General features: G+C 42.3%; 1 protein-coding gene across 18 annotated transcripts in view; it reads right to left on the bottom strand.

The window, feature by feature from the left end:
* The window catches only part of MTSS1 (MTSS I-BAR domain containing 1), a 126,407-nt gene that overhangs the window by 21,022 nt on the left and 85,954 nt on the right, over positions 1–19,431 (bottom strand). For 9 of the 18 annotated variants that reach the window (XM_062627038.1, XM_062627031.1, XM_062627033.1 and 6 more), the window contains exons 5-7: positions 13,781–13,865; positions 12,460–12,551; positions 10,654–10,743 (exon numbers count right to left, since the gene is read on the bottom strand). In XM_062627038.1, the coding sequence (XP_062483022.1) occupies positions 10,654–10,743; positions 12,460–12,551; positions 13,781–13,865 (267 nt within the window). Of the gene's footprint in view, positions 1–4,912; positions 4,925–10,653; positions 10,744–12,459; positions 12,552–13,780; positions 13,866–19,431 lie in introns of all 18 variants that reach the window. The other 9 variants (XM_062627043.1, XM_062627032.1, XM_062627042.1 and 6 more) reach the window with 2 other exon arrangements.

The following is a 19,431-nucleotide window of genomic DNA, read 5'->3' as shown; positions in this document are numbered from 1 at the left end:
CCAGATCAATTCAAAAAGGCTCAACAAGCCAAAACCAGCATTTCACATGGGGGTTTTCTCAAAGTGTTCACTGTAGGAACCCTTCACACCATCCTTGCTGAAAATGAACATCTTGCTAACAGGGAAAGCATTAATCACTAACTGCAGGTAATAGTCCCTTTTCCTTCCTACTTTTAGGAAGTAAAACTATCTACTTTATTTGTCATTAGCAAGGTCCTAATGACCACTTTGCAGGGTCACTAAATGAGTGCATGGATCTCCTATATGAGATGGTATTAAGGACGTGTTACTGGTCAGTGGATCACTGGATTCAAGTACTCTACAGAAGCAACTGCTAAACCAGTTTTCTTCGTTCCAAAGTCCACAACAAAAACCACTTATCAGCATCACAAGCACACATTAATGTCCAGTATTTGTCTGTGGAAATAAAAAAAGAAAACAACGAAAAAACTTCCGATGTTTTGCAATCAAAAAGCTTCACTCTCCTAATTGAGCCAACTCATTAATACCAAAACCTTCCGTGATGGTTAAGTACCTTATTCTGCACCAACTGCTTATTCTGCATAGTGCCAAAAAGTTTACTTCTCTAGGAATGAAGAGCTACTGCTCAGCTTTAGTGCTAGTGAGCCAACAATGTCACAGTTGCAAGATGTTTTTGTGCACCCCTAAATATTTTAAAGCACCTCAGTTGTGTAAATCTGGCCCAAATCTCCCAGAAACACCATCACATGCAAATTGAGTATCTAGGTACATATCCATGACACTGTTACTGAACACTAGGAAGTTAATATTGGAAAATGATGGGTGAGTTACAAGCAGCTACCCAAAATCAATTTTTATGGACAATAACCTTTCTACATAGAGGATTTACAGCTGTGAGCAAGAGGAAGAAAAAGGTCTCTTGATGTGTGTAGTACACAACGCAGACGACTCAAGGTCAGGGTTATAAAACCTTTGCCTTATTACCATATGTACTTCTTCAATACTCCAGAGCAAGGTAAAGTCATCAGCTCCCCTGCACTGAAACACAGCCAGAGCCGCAGGAAAGAAAGCGGTGATAGAAGCAAAGAGAATCATATGAGTTTAGTGACATTACAGACTGGAGACACACAAATCTTCTGTGTACAGAGTTAGACAGAGGTCAGATAAAACTGCAGAGACACCCACAAGCAGAGCTCTGTGATGAATCACATGCAGTGCAACACAGGCACAGCCACTGCCAAATCTACCTGGGTACCAAACTGTCAGCAAAACACCCAGTGTCTGATCCTACAGGTCAGGATGACTGGTGTATTGTGGCCATGAAACTGCTGTGGAAGTAAACAGCTTTAACAGAAAAGGACTCCAAACTTGCAGTCACATGCTTCCTCTCTCAAAAGTAGCATTTGCCAGAAATAAGTTACAGAAGAGTCCTGGATAACTCCGTGAAGGTCCTGTACCTTCTCTTCTGTCATCCTTAGAAGACAAACTGGGCCCTTCTGCTTGAAGACTTTTCTGTACATTTCAGGCTCTTCCCTGTATTCTTTTTCCTATTAGATGCAGCAATTACACATTCTAATCTTCTCTGGGATTGTTCTTTTAAATTCCTTATGAAACCAAGACCTGTGTTATTGCTCAGACCCCTTATTTAGAGAGCTGCCTGGAAATTACAACAGGCAAAATAATCTGTTGTTCAAACTAGATACTGGCTCACTACCATGAGTGTACCAAATGCAGAACATATTAGTTGCTAACTAAATCACATACTCATTAGTTCAGCTCTAGAGAACTGCTGTAAACATTCAGCTGCTCCACCATATGATCATGCACATAACACAGTAAACCCTTGCTAAATGCATTCACCTACGCGGTGAGAAGGCACACACTTAGAAAGCAACGGGACCCCACTGATAAAGTGGCTTTAATTATAGTGAATTTTGATAATTTATGTGGACCTCAGAGCACCACATCTTGGACCAGAGCAAAAAGAGCACCCAAAACATGGGGCAAAAATGAACCTCATTTGTACCTGTGTTACTCAATCCAACAATTATCAGGATAACGTTTGCATATTTTAAACCTCTGGCAAAAGTGTGTGTAAAACTGCATTGCTCCAACACCCTCTGCAAAGGATGTGCAGACCTGGTTTTATGCTATAAAACCTATATAGTCCTACAGTCAGTGGAAACACGCAAGCTGTCTGGGGTGTCACTCAGAGCAGGAAACAAGCTTAGGTGAATCATTCAGATGAGGCTCTGAAGTCAGATGTTTACACAGCATGAATACAGCTGTCTCCTGATGTCTCCTTGCAACTCATCTTTCAGGAGCAGGAAAGCTTTATTAACATCCTTTAAAAGCTCCAAAATGAAGATGTCATTCTAGCAAGTCTTTTGAAATCAGGCATTAACTCTTCCCACCCCCTGAATCACCAGTTGCCTCCCATGGCACTCAGCTTGGGAATTTGAGGGACAAGACCTCTGCACAATTTCACCAGTTTCCTTTGCTAAGCAAAGAAGAGCATATCCCCTTGACAGCACTCCTGCACCCAGAGGACCGTGAGGATATGAGGGCCAACTGCTCCTCATCTACCTTGTGACTCTTCCAGTTTGAATCCACTGCTCATCTCAGAAGGGAACACTGACCACTAGAGAGCAATGTAATTCTTTTCCTCTTTCAATTATGAGGAGGTCATTTGTCTATGGCATCCCTGACAAATGACTGAAATGTTTTTGCTGTGGACATGAAGCACACTCTCATAAGGAACATCAGCAACTGATGATTCTCTCCAGCCCATCTTCTCTGCCCTTTATGTTACTTGTTCGGAAACATTTCCAAACCAACACAACTATCTAATGAAAGAAAATAGTTCCAGATCAGTCTTATCATGGGCCAGCTGCATAAGTACACCAGGAAGGACACCACTACCCCAGCTGCAGACAGGTCTGAATGACCCACCAAAGCAATCAGCATTAGCAATGGTCAACAGCATCAAAGGTAGTCACAGCCCTCTGGTCTGCAGCCAGCCAGACACAAATGTGATGGAGGGATGGTTCTGCAGAACATGCCCAGTTGTACTTGGAAGAACAAGTCAAGTATCTGAAAACCAAGGAGAAATCCAGACCCAGCCTTTCCCCAGCTGGACCTCTGGTGTTGCAGAGAGCAGCAGAAATGCAATACCAGAAGTTGTGGACTGACTCTTCCAACAGCCTGGGGACTTGTGGATTGACACAGGCAAGAAACAGCTAACTGAACTGCTTCTTATCAGTATTAACACGAATCAACTGCGACTCCAAGGACAGCCTTCACATGCTACCTTCAGAGGATGTGCTTCACATCATTACCATGATGTAGAAGTGCTTTAAGGGACCAGCATGCATTAGAGCCTCAGGTTTAGAGTGTTCTGTGTGACTCCTGGCTGAAAGCCTCACACAGCTTCTTAAATAACCACTGCTGAAAAAGAACTTTAGTAGATGAAATGTATTAGGGACAAAGGAAAAGGTAAACTTAATTTTAAACCCAGTTTCATGCCTATATTTTATAAGACAAACTATCAAAGCTATCAGCAACAGGAAAGGAGAACAGTGATTTTTAAATATTGTCAGTGCAAGTCTGACTGCTAAAGTTAATGCTGTTATTGACAAAGTAAAATATTGGTGATTCATTATTACTGCAGCAAATAATGGTGACATTTTCCACATACTCACTTAAAGAATGCTCCCTAGCACTTTTTCAGGTGTCTGCACAGAATCTGAATAATCAGTACTGGACATTTTACCCAGACTGGTGAAATTTACAATGTATGAGACAATGCTGAGTACACTTTTATTCATACAAACCAAAGCCATTCATCCCCAGATCAGCTTCTTTGTAAGAGCACACCTGCCAGGATGAACAATCACTCTAAGTCCTGCACAGTGAAGCCAATAAACTAATACAGATATAAGCTGAGAATGGAAGAATTTTGCCACCAATAGGTGGGAAAAAGTGGAAAACCTCATTGCTGGGCTTAAGTGCAGACCCCTTCAGCCACCAAATCTGAGTCTTTCTGGTGGCCACTGGAGATCTAAGTTGTCCCTTAAAAGAAAAGTTCCAAGTTACCAAAGGGAACTTCCAGATTGAATTACAAACCAGGAAAAACACAGAGGGGACAAACAGCAGGCACCAGGGTGCCCAGCTCCCGAAGCCTCACTGAGATGCCTCACAGCCAGGGTTACAAGCAATTTATCTCATCAATCCAGGCTTCTCCAAAGGGCAACACCTACATCATCACACTTACAAGGGGAGACACAGTTATTTCTCTCAAACTCAGAAACACTGCGTTTCACTCGCAAAAACCCTCAAGGCAGCTACTTTAAATCCGCAATACAACTTGAACAACATTCCAATTTAAACAGGTTTGAGATAGGATCAGGCAGGAGACAATTGTGATGCTGATTTCCATCCCTTTCCCAGCACGCAGTTAAATATAGTGATTTCTTACCTATTGATTAAGAAAGGCGCATGCGATTTTCAGAGAAAGGGGGACTCAGATCACAGGTTTACAAAGAACAACACTAAGGACTTTAAGCTCTAGACTTTAAAAGTCGTATTAATTATTAATAAGATACTCAGTTATTTGAACATCACCTTGATGACATGTCTATTCCATTTAACTTCTCTCCCAACTGTGACATGACTTATCAGTCCATGTTAATCCCTTTCTAAAATATACCAGAGGTTTATCTACAATACTGATTTTCTTTTTTTACAGCATTCCAATTAGGTGCCAAAAGAAAATAAATCAAAAAATGGTTTGTTCATGATTAAGTGGTATTTTAGTAGTTTCATTAGAAATTAAAGTCTAGGCAGTTAGTTGAGACCAGACACCATAGAGAGGCCACAGCAAGGGCTACAATGAACCAGCCACCAGGGTTACAGCATGGCACAGACTTACCCAGAGCCTCAGCTGTCAGGCAGGTGCGCATGGTGAGAAATTGCAGGACACAAAATTGACACAGAAAGGAAAATAAAAAAAGTCAAACTGATATTCCAGCATTCCTGGAGTGCAGACATTATCATCAGCGCCAAGACAAGAGACCAAGTGGTTCACACTAGACTATTTTGACTTCTTCCATTGCTGATAAAGACAAAGGCGTTAGCTTTGCTTCCTGAAGAGCTGCTGCCAGTTAAACTCCCGGTTATTTAGCATAAGGTTTTATTTTAAGAGTCTTAAAGCAGTTTAGGAACTTAGTTTAGCTTGCAGATCCCTAGGTGAGAACATGCTAACCCATGCTTCAGAGAAAGTGCACAACACAGCTAAGTGCCAAATTCTGGTGAAGCTGATGAAGTGGCACAAGGCTCATCCCCTCACAGGGAGAGGGAACTCCGACTTAAAAAACTCTAGGTGGGTGCTGCACTAGAAACCACAGTGCTTTTTGATGTTCTCTGCTGCAATTACATTAATAGATTGTTAATTAAATGAAAAGCTAATTGCTGAAGCAATGTGGAAGAACATCAAACAGATTAACCATGATATGTAGATTTTAATATAAAAACTTTATATAAAATGTTGTGCAATAAACCTGGCTTGCTGTCAAAAAGAGGGAACTATCAAGAGGCATTCAAAGCTCCAGGAATGAAAATAAACCAAAGAAATAACTCCAGCCATGGATTTTGCAATTTATTTTCACTGAATTCACTGAAGTGGAGCTTACATTACAAGCTTATGGAGGGAAATAAGAAAAAACATCAAAAAGCCCTCAGGCACCATGGCCTCATCCACACAGGATTTTCCCCCTGCAACAGATAAGGGTAATTTTCTCATTAGCTTCCCTCCTTCTGAGCTGTATCACACCAACTCTGCAGCGAGTCCTGGCTCTCACTTCAGTCATTATGCCACACTTGACCACTTTAGAAGAACAAGGGCATCTCCGGTGGAGAAAGGGTCTGGGCAGGGGTCTTCCCTCCCCAGCCTGCCACTCCAGATTGGATATATGTCAAGTACAGAAACAGTGCAAAGCGCTTGAATGAGAAGGTCAACATGTGCTTTAAGACCTGAGATGTTCTTTGGTTGTAATTACATCGAAGAACTTTGTTTTCCAGTTAAGAGTCAGGGTTTGTGCAAACATCATTGAGAGCACTGTAACAATATTACAGTTTCAAAGACCAGTGTAACACAAAACCAGTAAAGGCTCTAAAACACAAACAGGTCATCTTTGCTAACCAGAAAGAGGGGAAGAAAAGGCACTTTTAGCAGTATTACAATAAATGAATAATGATGATTCTCTCCCTCAACTTCATTAAAAGTGAGAGTACTTTCCAAAACTGCTGCATACACAAAATCAGAGGTTGTGAGTTTGGATACTCAGCGCTGCTGGAAGAGAAGAACAACTGTTGTACTGAATGTTAAGGGCATTCTGCAGAAACTTCTGGGAATGGCTTAAGAGATAAAAATCAGTTTTCACATTAACACGTGTATGTACTATTGAGAATGTTACATATAACTCCTTTTCACACATCTGCTTGGATTCAAACATTTCCACACACAGTGTCACATAAAGAACCTGAAAACGAAACCTGGCAGCCAAGTTACAGGCACAAGGGAAATCTGCTTAGTTAGTCATCAATAGCCAAGGTGAAATATAGAAAATAAAGCCAACGTGCACTCCAGATTTTACACAGACATTCACTTACATTTTAAGTTAGTCACTCAACCATTGTTATTAAAGTAAGCATCATGAATTTGATTAACCTTCCAAAACGGTCACATGCAGAGCCACAGCTGCTGTCTCTGCTCTGAATTCAGTATAGCATCAACAGCTTCCAGCAGCTCTGGATCCACTTATGAGGCCTTGACTCAGCAGAAACCTAAACATGGGATTTATTTTAAATATGTGCATAATTATTGTGCTGGCTCAGGTTTGCTGGGCTGCCTTCTGATGTGCCATGTTTGACTGAAAACAAAGAGCAATTTAGAAAAGGCATCCAGGTCCATGCATTACGTAGCTTCATCTGTTCAGACAAGAGCGAAGTTTCAGTGCTGGGGTGGGCAAAAAGTCCTAAGGGCCTGTTTTCACTGGGAACAAAGGCATGAGGAAAGGATGCACCTTGAAGACCACTGTGACATCCCCAGGGACTGCATAGATCTGGGAGGTGCACCAGGATCCTACTTAAGACTTTATATACTTAGACTACATATGGGCTTATTTTATTTAATAGTCAAAGACAACCTAAAGAATGAAAATTATCCCTGTAAGGTCTTTTGAAAAGCAAGACCTTCATTTACACAGAGACTTGTCATTTTATCACATATGTTCTTGCAAACTTCCAAAAAAGACCCCTACATTCTTTTTGTTTTATTGGGAAAGCCTGGTGTTTTCCCCATTACTTCAAGCTTTGGGAACACCTTCACTGCAACTAACACACCTGCCCTGCAAACATAATTTCTAAGAAATGATTTTAAATGCCCAGCCTGAACTTTCAACTTGGCCACACGGAACCAAAACAAACAGACCATGCATAAGACAAAGATCAGGTGAATCCCAATGTATCAGCTCTGCTAAGGTGGGGTGCCCAACCTTGTGGTGCTCCTGCCAGGACAAGCCATGCAGCCCATGGGCCTTTCTCCCAAACATCCTTGGGATGCAGGCAAGGAACTGCTGTGCATGCTGCAGACACCGGCTACAAGAGGGAGCCTCTGCAGCCCGATGTGGCAGGGAGAGAGAACACCACTGCCATGACACGAATGAGAAAAGTAGAGGGTTATATTTGAGTTCCCAGATCTGAAACTGCCCAAAGCAGAAGAAAACCATTTTCCCATCCAGTCAGAGCAGAAAAAGCTTGAAGTGTGGCTTTTAGTAGCATGCACAGTATTTAAGCGAATCCAGAATTCAGCAAACATCTCACTTGCCCACAGATGATCATAAGGTTAATTCAAAAATAGTCTTAAGGCACTAGGAAGGAAATGACTTGGTTGTTTTAGAGTTCCCACAGGTGAGTCAGTAAATTTACAGAGAAACGAAAGGGACAGGTCCAGCTTGAGGAAGAACAGAACAAAAAAATGTAAGTCTGAGCAACAGGGAAACGGGAGAGTTGAGGACACAGTAAGACATCCATGCACCCAGCCACATGCCTGCCACGACTGTTTCACTCAAGCTTCCCTGCCCACAATTCAAATCTCGTCTGTGACCTGAAGCAGAATCGCTACTGCAGCTTTATAATTTTAGAAATTAACCTCTACTAGGGATTTTTATCCCCCAGTGACAGGAAGAGCAACATAACTTCACCACAGAGCACGTTAAACAAATCTGTCAAGGTGGGTGCATACAGAAGTTATCACAACATTTGACATTGCACTCAGACCAATGCTTTAGTTCTTTAAGGTATGGATGAAAAAGGAAAAGAGGGGAAAAAGCATCTGCTACTTTTCTTTCTTCTATATTTAACCTCTGCAGGTAACTTGCAAGAAGACAGGGAGAATTTCCTCCTGCCTGTTCATGCTGGGAACCCATAGGGCCAGCAGCCTGGGGCTTTCATTCTCACAGCCACATAAGCCTCTACACCTCACTGCATCTCTCCTCCCCAGGGGTCAAGAGAACAACCCTAAACTCATCAAAAATATTGCAGCTCCTCCCTTCCCCTGTACTGGTGACTAGGGAGTCTTCATCAGTTCTACCTTCCCTGTGTACATCCTTCTGCAGTCAGCTTTAACCCCACTAGTCCCACTGGGCTTGTGCTCTGGACCCAAACGCCATGTGTGTGACAGCAGTTCCAAGGGAGGCAGCACAGAAATACAGCAGGTTCGTTAACAACTCCAAAAGCATGTCAGAACAGCAAAATTAAGCAAGGGAATGACATTAAAAAAGAGGAAAAAATATACTTTAATTGTAGCATGGCTGCTATAAAAATGGCAGCAAAATGAGGCCTGTTCCACTCCCTGAGCAAAGATGTTTAATCCTGAAGGAGGACAAGTCACCTGTGTGCTGACCCTCATTGCTACACATGGCACACATCTGGGGAGGGAAACAGAAACCCAGAAAATACAAGGAGGAAGGCCACTTGCTTTAACCACCGAGAGACAACCTACAGTGGCAACTGCAGTATGAGAACAGTAGGGGGTTATTTCCAGAAGGCTTTAAGAGCTTCTCTCTCCTTTTCCCACCTTACAGAAAATGCTGTCTCCTCCTCCAAGACTGCAGATTAGTTTACTCAGTACTCAGAAGCAGGATAAAAGGGAGATGGAGCCAAATAGGTGTCAATGCACAGAAACAGGTTCAAAAAATGGTTCCTTCTTTCCAGATCACAGACATGTTTTTCTCAGCTCTCACCTACCATGCATTGAGGGCTTGTCTGTACCACAAGGGGACAAGAAGCAATGAGCCTAGAAAAGGGGGTAGTGGGAAGGAGAAAGGAAAAGAAATGGAGGGAACATCACAGGCTCTCTAAAGCTGTTGGTCTGAAGTCAGACAATTTTGACACAAAATGAGAAACATACTTATGCATCACCTCAAAATAAAACCTTATCACAAACAACTGTGTCCCCCTAAAGGTGACCATTTTGATTTAAAACACTGAACTTTTCCATGGACAGACAGACACACTGAGCCTACTGAGCTAAGCTCCCTCTTGCTGGCTCCCACCTCTCCCTCCCTTATCCCTCATCTAAAGTCAGCTAAAATTCAAGAGCAGTTTTCCAGTCATGTGGCTTTCTACCAGTGCAATTATTGACTCACCTATTTAGGAAGGACAGAGATAGCTCACATGTTCTGGATAACACACCATTTAAAAGGTTCAAGAAACTCCCCACCCCAGCATTTATTTTGCTTGTCCCTGGGCTGACAGTTTTTAGGCAAGAGGAGAAGGGCAAGTTACAACCTGCAGGCTGAGAGCTGCTCACAGCATGTTTCCTACCCAGCTGGGAAGAGCCTAGTGCGGGAAAAGGAACCAGAAAGTCTGCTTCTGTACAAGCTTCACATCATTTTCCCAAAGCCTGGTGGGGTTTGCACTTGGTCAAGTAAATCCCTTAGTGATGGCAATGCTGCAGCTCTCAGTGATGCATGTTTCCATTAGTGTGACGATGAAACTCCTATGACAAGATGGTGGTGGGAGGGCAACAGGAGCCTGAGATTCAGCTGCTAAAGGAGACAGACTGCCTTTGTGGAGAGCTCCCTTTCTTTTCTGACTCATCTTTAGCTTTCTATGGTTGCCAAGTGCCCGCCTCCTGACAACAACCCATGCCACCTTCTCACACTGAGGAATAAGGTAAGGTTTAGGAGATTATAGGATGTTAAAAAAAAAATCAAGAAGAAAGGTGGTAGAAAGGGAGAACAGCGAGAAATGTTAAGAGTTACAGAACATTTACATAATGGCTTTCTTTATAGTACTCTAAAAGATTCTAGAAAATCTTACAGGTATCTGCACAAGCCATGTTACAGAGGCAACGTTCCTAAAAGGAATAAGTTAGCAGCAAATGCTCTATTTTAAAACATGATTGACTTTGTACAGTTTTAAGGCTTTTGTATAAGAACTTTAGACAGCAGCTTCAGAATATGATTGAAATGACACATAGTAATTGTACCCTGGTGTTCAAGTACATACCAGGGATACATTACAGGAGACCAAACTTACAATAGAAAGTCCTATCTCTGTTCAATCTTTGCCAACGAGCATAGCACAAAAGGGTTTTAGTAGTACAAGTATGAAGCAAGTTACCTTTTTTTGCTTTCTTCTGCAGCTTCAGTGTATCAGATGATTTCTTTTTTATCTCTTGGCGGGCCTTTTTGTACTCTAAAAAACCACATAGTCTCTATTACCAACATACTCAATGTCAAAATGAATGCTTTTCACAGAAAAGCCTCTGTTTAAAGACATTAGACTACAAATTTTAGGAGGACAGTTACTATTAATCAAAGCAACTCAGAATTTGCATTTCGTAGTGCCTATACATTTGGCTTAATATAACATTCTAGGGTGTGAGCACATTCACATACCAAAAACTTTCCCAAATAAACAAAGCCTTTACAGAAATAACAACTGAGAACACAGTACAAAATTAGAGTGCTTTTTGTTTGAGACTCATCGACTCTCAGGAATGGAAAACAGAGATGACAGGTTTCTCAAAACATCTGTGTTCAAAAACAAGTATCCAGAAATGGCAAAGCAGAGAATATCCTGTGATCCTTCTCCAGCATGAGAGTCAGGCAGAGGGTGCTAAAACTTTGCCCAAGGAAGGGTCACATTGCCAGCTCTTTCTGATGAAGTAGACCACACTGCAGTTGTCCCCATTTTCAGATAAGCTGCAAATCCCAGGAGAATTAAAATTCCGGAACCAAACATTACACCTCTAGTCCAGGCACACTAAAGGTACCAGGTATGAAAGCTGATACTTAAAAAAAATAAAATAAAAAAGGCATGTATGCATGTATATACACATACACATACACTCTAACAAAGGAGGGCAATGCTATACTCTTCTATATATGGAAAAACAGAAGCAGGCTGGTGGTGGGCACAGGAACTGTACTGGGGCCAACTACACCCATGCCTACCTACTAAACCCTAAATCTCACTGCCACTTTGGTCAGGGTCACCCCTACCTGCAGGAACTCAGGTGATGCCTCCCTCCTGCTTACTACCTGCTTAACACTCTGTAGTGCAAGACGGAGATCTTTTCAAGAGCTGCTGATTTAGCTGCTTCTGTTTGACCACGGTAATAGCTGGGCAAGAAGCAAATCCTGTTTTGGAGGCCAGGCTAACTTCTTCTCACCAGCTCTCACCCTCCCCAAAATAAATTATGGTGATGCTGCTTCTTTCAGACATAGCAGAAGTCTTCAGTTTTCAAAGGTTAGTGGTGAACTGCAATCTACTTTCAGCCTCTGTACTAGAGGGCCATCATCCCCAGTGCAAGTCTTGCAAAGCCAAAGGCATCTACCAACATGCTCTCGCTGCACAAGACTTTGCTGCCTCCTGCTCATTCCCCAGGAAAGCCTCTGGAGCCATCACCAGCACAGCAGTTTTCAGCATCCCATGTCCAACAGCACAGCTTTCCCATTCTCTGGGCGCACATTTCTGTACCACATCAGACATAAAATAACGACACTGAATGTTTTACAGGGCTGTGTATTCTCTGGAGGACACTGTCTGAGACATAACATGATATTACAGTTAGCTTTTAATGACACCCCAGGGCTTTGCTGGGACAGATGTGGCATCCCCAGTTCTCACCACTACTGGAGATAAGGTGAGAGTGGGCTAACAGAATTAAAATCAGTCATTGCTTCCCAGTCTAGGAAAAACAACCCATCCCTTGGGGTCCTGCAAACTAAAGCTTCAGAATGTATATGCAAGTGTTAAAAATGTGTTAGGCACTTTGGGAATGCTTTAGAAAAGTTGCTATACATATTTAAGTGAGTCACTCAGTTCCCCAGTACAAACATGAAAAGAGGAAGAAAAGCTGATATTACAATCTTACTCCTATTAAAGAATTCTTCCTCTGTTAACTACCTTTTGCATGGTCTTTATCCAGTTGATTGGCCACTTTCTTCCACTCTTCCATCTGTTCTTGAAGTGGGTTTATCAGACAGTCAATTAAAGCACTAATTTTGTTGAAAAAACACAAAGAGCAATCAAATCCTGCAGATGCCCCTATTCTTATATAGAGAGCCAAGGTCAATATTGGAGTATTTTTACTTTTTGCTGTGACAGCTACCAGTGTCACAATGTAAATACCAGAACATAAAAATGTTTACGCTGGAGAAAGGAAAAGAAAGGACTGGATCAAAAGGAAAAACCAAATCCACATCACAAGATTACTGCACAGAAATTGAGGACAGCGAGGAACAGAGCGTAAACCAGAGGAGTGACCCAAAACAAGCCCAAGATAAACAGTTAGATCTTACTCGTCTGTCACACAAAGAGCAGTTTAAATGGGTACTGTGGAGACTGGAAAGGTTCATGCAGCCATGAAGATTCTGAACATAAGTAACACATGTATACACACAAGGAGACAGAGCAGCTGTGCAAGCGAACAACATCCTGCCCACTGATGCGCCTCACCTCTCACCAGTGGAGTCCATGATACAGCACTAGCAATGCTCCACTGATTAATGAGATTGGGATGGAATCATTTAAACAGCTTACTCTGGGGCAACTAGAGACTAAGGTTGTCCCCTCTCAGCCAATGTCACAAATATCTTCATTTTAAAAAGGAATAAACATACCAGGTCATAAGGCAAATGGTGAAGCATCACTTTGCTTTGCCTCAGGTCAAGGATAACCTTAAAGTCTGGTTTAAAAAGGCACACATGCAAACTACTACTTACTGGTAAAGTAGGTTGTTTATGTATAGCCCAGCTTACATGTGAGTTAATCCTCTCCCATTACCTCTACAGTCTAACTGCAAAAAGGTGATGAGGGAATTTGCCTTTTTCATACTTATTTGCTGAAAGTTTCTCTCTTGGCTGCAAGTTATTTGGGCTCTTCAGTAAGCTGAGGAAGCAGCACAACACTTGCTTCTGCTTTAAAATTTAGTGACAAAGCTTAAAGTCCTGAAACAAAGACAGGTTGGTCACATTAGCAGCTGCCTGCTCAGCACTGAGCAACAGGAACCAACAGTGACTGAGGTGACAAGCTCAGTCCCCAGAACATGCATGAAATCCTGCATGTTCACAACACCTAGTGTGCTGCTGGGGAGAAAACAACTGCTGCTCTCAGTGGCATAGTCAGAAAGCAGCTGAAAAGCCAGTGCTGGTAAACAGCTTTAGGTGTCCCCCAGCAGCAAACGAAAGACAACCTTGAGCTCCAGGCCAGGCACAGAGCCACTCACCTTGAGAACTGCCGGAGTTTGGACTCTATACTTCTGTGCCTCATACACATCCTGGTGAGAGCAGAACCAATCTCTCTGGTACCACCTGAAAAACAAAACACAAGACAGGTGAGATCCCTGAGGAGACTGCAGCCTGTGGTGTAGAGCCATACCAACCAGAAGGCAGATGCCAAGTCTTCCAGAGCAACTGTAAAACAGATTCATAACCACTGTAGAACTGACCAGGCTATTAACTGGGCAGACCTCAGGGATATTTACCACCTCGGGAAGAGATTCATTTTTGTTCATCCAGACACCAGAACAAGCAAACAAACACAATTAAAACACAGTTCTTCCTAACAGCTTGTGCTGTGAGGCACAAGTCCATGGCAGGAGAGTTAAATGAGAAGGGCTTGAGACGTCAAAAGAAAAGAAGCGAAGCTGGAGAGTGAGCTGGCATCTACAGTTTATTTCCACATTTTGGATTTGATTCAATTTTTCCATCCCTAAATTCTTTAGACCCAATGCCTCAAAAGAATTTTGCTCCTCCAGAATATGCAACTAATCCTACACATTACCTCATACATCACTGACACATGCCATCAGTGCGTCACATGTACCTGACACCTCAAATCACGCATATATTTTCCATTATATTGCCAGGAGGTGGCACTATTTGCTCTATGCCCTCGCTCTTCTCTGCTCCTGACGACGGCATGACAGCAAGAATCATTTGCAAGTGTTCCTCCTCTTCGTTTCCCCTTGTAAAAGCACATATTCCTCCATTTCCCGCTTTAATCAGCATTACCAACTTTGATCAGCCCATTAAATTCCAATATAATTTTGTTTTGGTTAGCGTTAGTCTTGATAATTGCTTAGTTCCTATTTGCAAGCCAAATCTATATTCCCAGGGTACAAACATCAACCTTTTGCACAAAGCTTTTCCAAACTGTAGCATTCTCCACAATGGCAAAGATAGCAGCATCTATTTAAAAATCATTTGATTCTTAAAATAACCTCAGACTTGTAATATACAGTAAAGTATCTTCCCTATGCTTTATAAATGGTATTGCACAAGTAGAACACTATTTTCCTAGTAAAGAAACTTGAAGATTTTAATAGTTTTATTTAGGTTTTAAGCATGAAAGCAAGTCACCACCTTCCTGCATTCTTGCAGAATTAAATCCTGTGCCCACAAAACGGCTCTGGAACAAAGACACTAAATAACTGGAGCGAATTGTGGCTATTTGGTATTTTCCATTGTCCAAGAAGATAAACAGAAAGTCCTTTGTCACTTGCCCAATTACTCATGTTTTTATAAGGAGCTTTTGAAATAATATTTGGTAACACTGAAGAGCTGTGGTCTCACTGTGTGCGGGTGGCTGGGAAAAACATATGGATTTCAGCCTGGATCCAGACCCGTCTCTTCCGGCACTGCTGCACTTGCATAAGCTGCCACAGACTCTGGGAAGTTGAAAAGCAATAGATAAGATGGCAAATAGCATAACAGAGAAAAAGTAATTGGAGGAGGAGGGCAATGTCCACAGCAAAAAGCAGATCTCTGTCCAAAACATCACCATTTTTCTCTAGCGTCACTGCCAAATAAAAGTAAGTCTGAGCCCAACGAGGCACAACTCCAGCGAGATGAAGAAACTTCCATGGCCATTGGCAGAGCAATTCCCAATTGAGTTTAAGTGAAAGGCAGGTTTTTCAGGTTGAAAACTCACTGAAACACTGGAGTATTAAGGACTGTCAAGGGTTAAGTGACACTGCTTTCCTAAACCCATTATATGAAGGAAGAGTCGTTTCAGAACAATACATAGGAAATAAGACACTGTGTTTTGGAGACTAGGAAACAAGGGTCAGTTACTATTAATACTAAATTGTAAGATAACAAGATTTTAACTGAAACCCCAATACCCAAAGTATTAATACATCCCTTCAACATATAGCACAGACAAGGCAAGGTTAGCAAAACAGCTGTATAAAGGTAGGTCCATACATTGGTAGTTGTGCTTGTTTAGAAAAACCCAAACAACAAAGCACAACAAAATAAATAAGGAATAAAACAATAAAGGAATAAAAAGGTTATTCCATGGAAAAAGAACAAACCCAGCTGGCTGAGGATGAGGAGCTTTATGGTTCTTCCCACCTTGTGAAACTTCGTGTTATCCATAGTGTTTACAAGACTAGGGGGAAGTACAAGGTGTTAATTTCACCCTGCAAATAAAGACTACTCTAACAAACTACTAAAAAGCATAAATCTCTCCCAAACAGCACTTAAATTATAACCTCAACCTGCCTAACAACGAAGCACCGGGGAACTCATCACTCCAAATGGCTACAACAAAGAAGGATTCCTGTTCCTCTGCAAAAATCATACATTGCTACAATCAATAAACTGAGTTTATTGATAAATAAAGTGAGTTTACAATAAGCTGAATTCAGAACAACCCAAGCTTAACTACCTTGGCAATGAGATTTCTGCAGTACTTCAAATTATCAACATAACGCTTGAAGGGAATGTACATCCCTTACAGAGTCTTCCAAGTGCCCTCTCTGGTCCTCTTGCTATTAGGACCATTTAAAGAACTCCCTACAGCCTCTTACTGCAAGGCACAGGAGTGAGCTTTGTTTTTATTCCTCAAAGCCTTCTCCTTTCCAGCCTGGCAGCTAATGGACACTCGGTGCATCAAGCACAGAAGGGGGCAGGCAGCAGGCACCTGCTGAGAAGCTGCTGTGTGCCAGCAGCTTCTGCCCCAGCAAAGGGAAGTAGTCTCCATTCAACACATGCTGCTACAATAAAGTCACTATGCATTTCCAATTCCTGTTTAAAAGATGTTACTGGTGTCTAATTAAGCGTGGGAGAGAGAACCTCTGCGAGAGACAAGGGGCTTTTTCATTTTGGCATTCACTCCATTAGCAGAGGCAGGAACCATGTCCAAGCGTCCCTATGTACCTACCCAGGTGAGACAGCCCATGATACACCTCCTGCAGAGTTTCTGGATGCTGAAACAGCAGCATTTCAGAAAGGATCACCTCCTCAGATATGCCTAAACAATGTGCATTTTGGGGCTGCTTCAGCAGTGCCTTGTTAAAACAGCTACCAGACTGAAGAATAGTACCCGCCTGTCTCCTCCCACACCTGAATCCCACTACTCCTCAATTTATTACATATGCCAACAGTACAGAGTTAAGCAGAGCTTCACCTCCCTGGTCCCAGCTGTATTATCTTGAATAATCAAAATGCTTCCTGAGAAGGTACCCCCAAAATAGGTCTCTCACCACCCCTTGATTTACTGAGCTGGAGTGCCATGGCCATTTCCAATGCATTCAGCAATCCTAATAATGTGTGGTGCAAAGGGTTTATCTCAACTGCCAGCAGCTTCCTGCGAAGGCTGGTTCCCACCAGCAGAACTGCACTGACGCTCTTGTTTCCAAAGGGCTGGGATCAGCTGGCTACACAAACTGGCAGAAGGGAATCATTTTATACCACTGCAGTGGTTTGAAAACATCCAAATGTAACAAGGATGGTAGTTTGGATTTTCTTCAGTTACCCAATCTCAGCCAGACAGCCTTAGTCAACATGAGTAACATATGCTTTCCATAAATTATCATTCAGTGTTACAGTAGTAGTTTACTCACTGCTTGGACCTTACAAGCAACATTCATGTATGCACAAGTCCGGATGTGGGCTATGCAGCTGAGTATTCAGAATAAGAAGTTTAGTGCACTGGCCTATGCTACAGCCATACAAAACCTACTTCAGCCTTCAAATTAATTATGGTTTACTTCTTAAAAAAGAGCTGCTGTGTGGGTGACCAAGTGCCTACTTACTCGAGGACAGAGCCATGAGCCAAACAGGCAGACGACCAAGTGGAGATAACTCCTTTGTCAGTGCTATCAACCCACAGACGTGGTGGCCAAAAGAGTATCTGAAACAGAAGTGCATCAGGAGCCTGCCAAAAGCACTGCCCATCTCCACTTCACTTACAAGCAGGTGCCTGGCAAAGAGTCATGGCGTTCTCCACAAGACGTAATTTCCTGAAGAGAAATACTGAGGCCACGCCAGCAAACTTTTCATCAGACCGAGTACATTGGGTGGGTGACCTGGGCTCCATTCACTGCTCTGCAGCCATGCGAGTTAAACTGCTGTGCCTTGGGCTCTCAGGTTATAAAATGAGGCTGTGAATTATCAGCTTCTCTGACATGCTACAGTAATTCATCCATTAAGGCAAACAATGCTTGGGAACGGTGTAAAGTAATACTTGGAAACCGGAGACAAGAGCAATATTCATCAGAATTCCCACTCAAAGTGGCTTAACAAAATGCTCCTGTCAAATTTGATTAGAAAGTGGGTGATAACATCAGTCTTATTTCTCATAAGTAAAAGGCAACTCTGCCAGGCAAAATGTGCTTTCGCTCTCACCTTCCCTGTTCTCCCTATTCCTGCCTAAGCCTGTAAAAGACCAAAAGCCTTTTTCATGTAAGATAATTAAATGAAAGTCTATGGACCACGACACTACAATGAGTCCACTATAAAGGCATAAATGATTTTCTTTCGATGCTTGCTTGTCATTCAACATTGCAGAGAGACAACAGGGAGAGACTGTAGCAAAGAGACTCAATTGTTTTATTGGAGTCATTATGTTCGTATTTAATAATGATCATATATCAAGGAAATGATTATTTGATGAAATGTGCAGCTGTACAACTGCATGGCCTCTGTATACTCCAAACAACCCATTACAATCAACCTCTTATCTTCCTTCTCTTGCTTCACTGTTGAGCAACCGCAGAAGGCTCAGGAGATGACTGCCTTTCAGGAAGTGCCTTTAAGGCTCCAACTTACTCGTCTTTATCTTCAAGGGCAGAGTCAGCTATTTCCCTCTTTCCCAAAAGGGAGAGAATGATGAAAAATGGGTGTAATACTTTAGTAATTTCAAAGTTATCAGAAGAGGCTTCCATTTTTGAGCAAAGATTAAAAGCAGGAGCTGAACAGAGGCTAGATTATTAAATGTAACTCTGAATACAGAGGCTACGAGGCGAGGACTAACAGTAGGACATTTTAAGTTAATGGTCATTACTCAACCCTTTCCCAAACTCACACTGTTAGAAGAGCAAGCAGTTTCCATCACTGATTACATAGGGCATGGACCTTGATCTTGCAAAACTGTTTATGTGGATCCCTCTGTGAAACTCAAGGATGATGGGATCAGTGCCAGGGTGCTACAGCAGACAGAGAAAAAAGGAGGGCTTTTGCCTAAAAGTGAACAGCACAGGGCTTGTAAACATTACCACTGGGATGGAAGCCTGGAAGTGGAGCTATGGTAGCACTTCATGATTCAGAGTGTCAATGGCCTCCAGGTAAGGCTTGTAAGGTGGAAAAAGAACTGCAGACATCAGCATCTAGCAACCAAGCAAAGAAAAAGGGACACCCTTATTCCTAGAGCTACCATGAGCCTTTCTGAGCAGCATCTGGCAAAGCCTCTGAAAGCTGCTGCTCAAAACCAGCAAAATAGAACATTTCTTGAGGGACTTTTACACAAGTTTTAACTGTCATCTTTCAGAGAAGACTGGATCAAGAAATGTATACTCAAGGTCAAGCTCACCTAAGGATTTCAGATTAACTGAATCTAATAAAGCAACTCTGGCAGGCCACAGTCACATAC

Source organism: Pezoporus occidentalis, unplaced genomic scaffold (genome assembly GCF_034315485.1).
Source record: "Pezoporus occidentalis ecotype Australia unplaced genomic scaffold, CSIRO_AGI_Poc_V1 ctg3, whole genome shotgun sequence".
NCBI classification, from domain to species: domain Eukaryota; kingdom Metazoa; phylum Chordata; class Aves; order Psittaciformes; family Psittacidae; genus Pezoporus; species Pezoporus occidentalis.
This window is presented reverse-complemented; position numbering and strand designations above follow the sequence as displayed.